Source organism: Centrocercus urophasianus, unplaced genomic scaffold (genome assembly GCF_019232065.1).
Source record: "Centrocercus urophasianus isolate 14NV4802_14NV808 unplaced genomic scaffold, USGS_Curo_1.0 seq_234, whole genome shotgun sequence".
NCBI classification, from domain to species: domain Eukaryota; kingdom Metazoa; phylum Chordata; class Aves; order Galliformes; family Phasianidae; genus Centrocercus; species Centrocercus urophasianus.
Window position 1 is genome coordinate 33419 of NW_024884794.1, and position 5527 is coordinate 38945.

Below are 5527 nucleotides of genomic sequence, written 5' to 3' on the forward strand. Positions count from 1 at the left end.
GCAAAGAGGGGCTCAGGGCAAGGTGGGGCTCAGGGCAAAGTGGGGCTCAGGGCGAGATGGGGCTCAGGGCAAAGAGGGGCTCAGGGCAAGATGGGGCTCAGGGCAAAGAGGGGCTCAGGGCAAGGTGGGGCTCAGGGCAAAGAGGGGCTCAGGGCAAAGAGGGGCTCAGGGTAAAGAGGGGCTCAGGGCAAGATGGGGCTCAGGGCAAAGAGAGGCTCAGGGCAAAGAGGGGCTCAGGGCAAGGTGGGGCTCAGGGTAAAATGGGACTCAGGGCAAGGTGGGGCTCAGGGCAAAGAGAGGCTCAGGGCAAAGTGGGGCTGCTCTGCGTCTCCGCCGTGATGCCCTTGGTCTCTCTCCAAACCCATATTTCACTTATTCTTATAGAACCTTTCACCCCTGGGGTAGGTGAGCGTGCACCTGGCTGCCCAGGCCTGTAAAGCCTGCAAACTGACCGGAATCAGCTCCCTGAGGGCCAGAAGTGCCACTCTCTGGTTACCATCCCTCTGCCCACCCTCGGGCACACGTGTAGCCGACTGCATAACCTTTCTGTGGGAGCATTCCTCTCCTTTTGGAGAGGTTCCCTGCAGCTGTGAGGCACTGACATGGATCCAGGAGCATCCCCTGGGCTGGGGATGTGGCTGTCAGCATCCTGCTGTCCCGTGGTGTGCAGGGAAGGGTTAACACAGCAGCGGTGCGTTGCCGTTTTTGTGCCTGTTGCCTTTGAATAGAAGAGATTTTCTTTTTCTTCTTCTTCTTCTTTTTTTTTTTTTAATCTGGGGCTAATGTGCAATTCAAATGGTGCTCAGGCATCGCCCGATTGCTCCTTTTTAATAACAGCTGGACTCTTTGGGGGGGGGGGGGGGAAAAAACCTGGACGCCGCCAGGCGATGTCAGCGCTGCCTCTGCCCCCACTGTCAGCCCCAGTGTCAAAGCCTTCCTGCCCCAAGCAAGCCAGCTTCGTATCGGGAGAGCATCTGCAAGCAGCTGGAGATGCCATGGAGTGAGAGCCAAGAGATGGAGCAGCCCTCCCAGGGCCTTCTGCCTCCTGCTGCACCTGAGCCGCATTCCTGCCACGTCAGCCCCACCTCTGACGTCCAAAGAATGCTTTTCAACTCAACTGCAGGTGCTCTCTTAGCGCTTGCCTGCGACTTTTCGGCCCTCCTCCCCCGCTGCTCCCGTTTGGGGCTGAGCATAAAGCTGTGGCTGTGAGACCGCGGCGTTCTGACGTGGGAGAATCTCTGTTCTGCCCTCCCCGCCCGTGCTGGGGTCACAGCACGGCGCTGCGGTTGCATCTTTCCCTGTGTGAAGCTGGAAGAGACGAAGGCGCTGAGCGCCGGTCCGTCGGAACAGCAGGCGTTGATCCGTGCCGCTCTCTTTCATTGATATGTTGTGTGCCTCTCTGGTGGGGAACCGCTTTGGGCACAACATCTGCAACAGCTGAAGCTCTTTAATTCTTCCACCTCCTATTAACAGAGCTGTTTCAGCCCTAAATCTGTCCCGGGAAGCTCCAGAAAGCTGTTTGCAGGTGGAGTGAGGGCGGCAGGCACAGCTTTCCCTCCGCTTCAAGTGCCTGTGTGGATCAGTTCCTTCCAGGGAAGGCAGCGGAGGGCGTGCAGAGCAGCCCTGTGATCGGCCAGGTGTGGCTGTGGGATGCATGGAGGTGAGGTGCAGAGGAGGGGGACGCTTTGGAGCCGTGCTGGATCTGCTTTCCGTGGGGCAAAGCTGTGTTTAACGCTGCAGATGTGCACTGAGGTGCTTCAGTCCGTGTAATTGGAGTGGCTGTGTCCGAGCTGTGCTTTTTAGGAGCCATCCCTGTGTACCAGTGACATCAGGGCTCCTCTTGTTGGGGTGTAAGGACATCGATAAGGGCTTTTGCTGTGTGTTCCTGATCCAAGTGGACTCTCTGGAGAGGGGAAGGCTCTGCCCAGCGAACCGAGCTGCACCGTGTGGAGCTGGAGGTGGATGCTGCACTGAGCCCGGATGGTGCTTAGGACCCCGGGTTGTCCTGTGGGCTGCAGTGGGGGTCCCACACCTTCCTGCCCCACGTGGCTCCTGCAGGATGGAGCCTGCGCAGAGAAACAAGCAGCAGAAATGCATACATAGAAACAAATCTCAAAAAGGTGCCGGGCGACAGCTGCACATCGCCGGGTTGGAGTGTTGCTGGGAATAAAACCATCGGTTGCTGTCATTCACCCTCTGGGTATGAAATTGGAAGCCCAGTTACCCTTGAGTGTTTCATAACCTTTACCTTTTGGAGGTCAAGGCCGTGTCATCATTAATCTACCGTCGCCTGAATGCCCCGGGGCTCTGCTTTTCATCCCCCCCATCCGTCATGCTGCTGTGGGATGCAGGAGGGTGAGCAGAAGGGCCCGCGCTGTCCTCATGGAGCCTCGCGGCTCCCCTTCCCCATTTATGGTGAGGATTCTCTGGGCTTCACCTGAAGATTCAGAACCGTTTCCTCCCCAGGATGCTTTTAATCTGTTGAGGAAGAGGTGCTGTGGCCTCGAGGAGAGGAAGTCGGACACGTGGAGCAGCTCCTGCGCGTTGTCCCCAGAGCCAGGCTTCGTTGCTCCTCACCTGCAATGAGCTTCATCTCAAAGCACACACGTGGAGCTGCTGCTGCTCATCCACGTGCCTGCAGCCTGGGTGCTGAGCTGTGGCCGTGGGCAGCGGGGACCCAGTGAGGGTTTCCCCTCTGCTGAGGTTCGGGTGTTGGAGAAGATTGGAGCTGAGCATCCCCACGAATCCCACTGCACCTCTGCTGGGCCGCTGCTGGCAGCTCCAGCTCCCATTGCAGGTATCCAGCTGTGCTCCCTGCCCGGCGATCTGCTCCATCCACAGGGCAGCAGCGAGTGCCAGAGCTGCTCCCTGTGCCATGGTAACCATTAATTAATGCCTTTTGGCTTTAAGTCTTCCAGCAGCAGGGGCTGCGATTCTCCCAGGAGAGAAGCGAGCCCATTTTCAAGCATTTCCTTCCAGCTTTTTGGGAACAAGGAGTGTAAGGACGAGCACCGAGCCTGGGCTTAGCAGTGCTAAGGTCCATCCTGGAGCTCTGCAGCCCCCATCTCTGTGCTCACCGCTTCCAGCCTGGGGGTCTGCAATGAGACCCAGGGCTCAGGATGGACACAGCACTGAGCACAGCGCAGATATTTGGGTTCACCCTTCCTTCCTCTTCACCAGGGCTCAGCAGAGCCGTTCGCTTTGTCCTTGGCTCAAGCTCTCCTCCTCTTCCTCCCCCCCCCGCCTCTTATTGTAGACAAACTACAAAATAACTGAGTGCAGAGGGACCGAGCCGAGGAATAGAGAGGTTAGAAAATAAATCTGACACCCTGCCAGAAAGGTCAGCTTTCCCCACAGATGCTGGTGCACCCATTTGCACGCCGGAGCACGGCCTGGGGGCACTGCCAGGGGTTGATAGATACGGAGATAGCAGAGTTTTGATAGAGGTAATTTTCCTCGGCTGGGTTTCAGCACCCCATGAATCAAAACCTGTCAGCGAGAAGCCAGAGATGGAGTGAAGTTTATTGTACGTGTGTTTGCATCTGACACTGTTGTGCTACGGGGTCAAGTGAGCCGGATCATTAGGGCCGTGTTGATTTAGGACGATGGTTGCACACTGCTTTCCCTGCGGGGCAGTGCTGGAAGCAGGGGGGGTTGTGGTGGGCTTCCCAAAAAAAGAAAGAAACCCCACGCGGTCCGGCAGCCCCGTTAAAGCTGCGGCCCTTGGCTCTGTGGTGGGAATGGCTTTGGGGAGCTGGTTTTGACCCTGTGGATGAGTGGGGGGGGGAGCTGGGATTGGGAGCGGGCTCTTCTTTGTAAAGATGCTGTTTAGAAACGGTGCCCTTGTGGGTTTCGTTCTGCCACGGCGTCACCTGCAGCAGTGGGATGCAGCCGGGGGGGGCTGAGAGCTGCGAAGTGCCCTTAATGATAGGGGAAATTGTAGCAGCGCTGCAAAGCAATTAGGCAGCCCGGAGAAATGGGCTGAAAGAGGCACGAAAACAGCCGGAGCCAGGAATAAATCCACAGAAAATGGATGCTCTGAGGCTTTTACAGGCAATGATGGCTTTGGCTATTAGCTGTGATCAGGACATCAGCGTGGATGATGGCAGCAGAGGTAAAAAAGCCTCCGGTTTTTGCTGGAGAATGCTGAGAAACGGAGAGCTGAGGGCTCTGGGAAATGTCTGCAGGGGTTTGCTGGAAATTCAGCGTGTCGCAGGGGGTGGCCTCGCCTGCTGCAGCTCCTGGTGATGGGTGAGGGGAGGGGGGATGAGCTTTGCCACCAAACGAACCCCCAGGGCTTTGTCCCCGGGATTAAATCTGCTCCATTCTCTGTGCCAGAGCGAAGAAGACGAGAAACTGAAGAAGAGGAAGGAGCGGTTTGGCATCGTGACGAGTTCAGCCGGGGCTGGAGCCACAGAGGACACAGAGGTAAAGGCCCAAGAGGCGGACGGCAGCCGTGGGGACCCCTGTGCTGCCATTGGGCTCCCACTGAACCGCTGCCCTGTCAGCCCCACGGCCGTCAGCACTGCAGCCTCATTCCGTGCCTGCGTGGACCAGATCTGTGCTCTCCCCTTCCTCGTGCTCCGCAGTTCCTTGTCCTGGCTGCCCCTGAACCTTCTGCTTCCCTTTGGGCGCTGCGTTCCAGGCCTGCAGGAGCAAATCCCTGCAGACCCTGTAACGTCATGAAGGTTGCGGTGCTGACCCTATTTCCAGCTTTCCTCCCTCTCCGCCCCTCGACGCTTCGGTCCTCTGTGTATCTGACCCATCTTTTAAATCCGTCACCTCCTCGGGGCACTCCTGTCCTTTTTCCTCTGTTTCTGTGCCCTGGATTTGTCCCGCTCTTGGTGCACATTGTGCAGCTCCTGGCTCGATGCGGGGTCGGTGCAGCTGCGGGGCCCCAAACTGCATCCACGGCACCCACCTACGGACAAAGGGACCCTTTGGGCTGGGGAGAGCCGCTCGTTAACTAACGAGCAAAGCAACGCAGGGTGAGCTGCTGCAACCAGATGGGTCCCCACACAGGGACTGGAGCTGCCCAGAAGGGGACTGCAGCGTTCAGGTGGAGCACGGGGGGTGGTGGTGGGGATTTATTTGCAACCCCAAGCATGGGAGAGCGAGCCCCACGGCGAGGGCCGAGGGAGTCCCTGCTTTTCCGTTAGGTCACTCTGAGATTGTGCCTGGAACAAAAAGGGCTTTTGAGCCGTATTGTGTGCACTCAAATGCACCTTTCCCCTGGAGATTCTTGATTAGGGCTTCTGTTGCCCCGGGGCTATTTATCCTGCTAAAAATTAAGATTTATACGCCTCTCGTGGAGCAGCTTAAAGGCAGATCCGAGAGACGCAATAGTATATTTAATGCATTTTAGTGTGTCCCTCTCACCTTTTCCATGAATAGCAGAGTGTTAACCCTTTGCCCTTTTACATTTCCCACCTCCCCACTGCCTGGAAGGGTTTCGAGGCCTCTGAAGTACTCATTGTTCCCGGCTCAGCTCCTTTGTAGCGCCTTGCCAGCACAATGCGGTGACTCC

General features: G+C 57.3%; 1 protein-coding gene across 2 annotated transcripts in view; it reads left to right on the forward strand.

Annotated features, from left to right (window-relative positions):
- Nucleotides 1-5527, forward strand: part of LOC122163522 (SAP domain containing ribonucleoprotein) — a 22803-nt gene that overhangs the window by 15612 nt on the left and 1664 nt on the right. For both annotated transcript variants that reach the window (XM_042824772.1, XM_042824774.1), the window contains one exon: nt 4339-4428. In XM_042824772.1, the coding sequence (XP_042680706.1) occupies nt 4339-4428 (90 nt within the window). The remainder of the gene's footprint in view (nt 1-4338; nt 4429-5527) is intronic.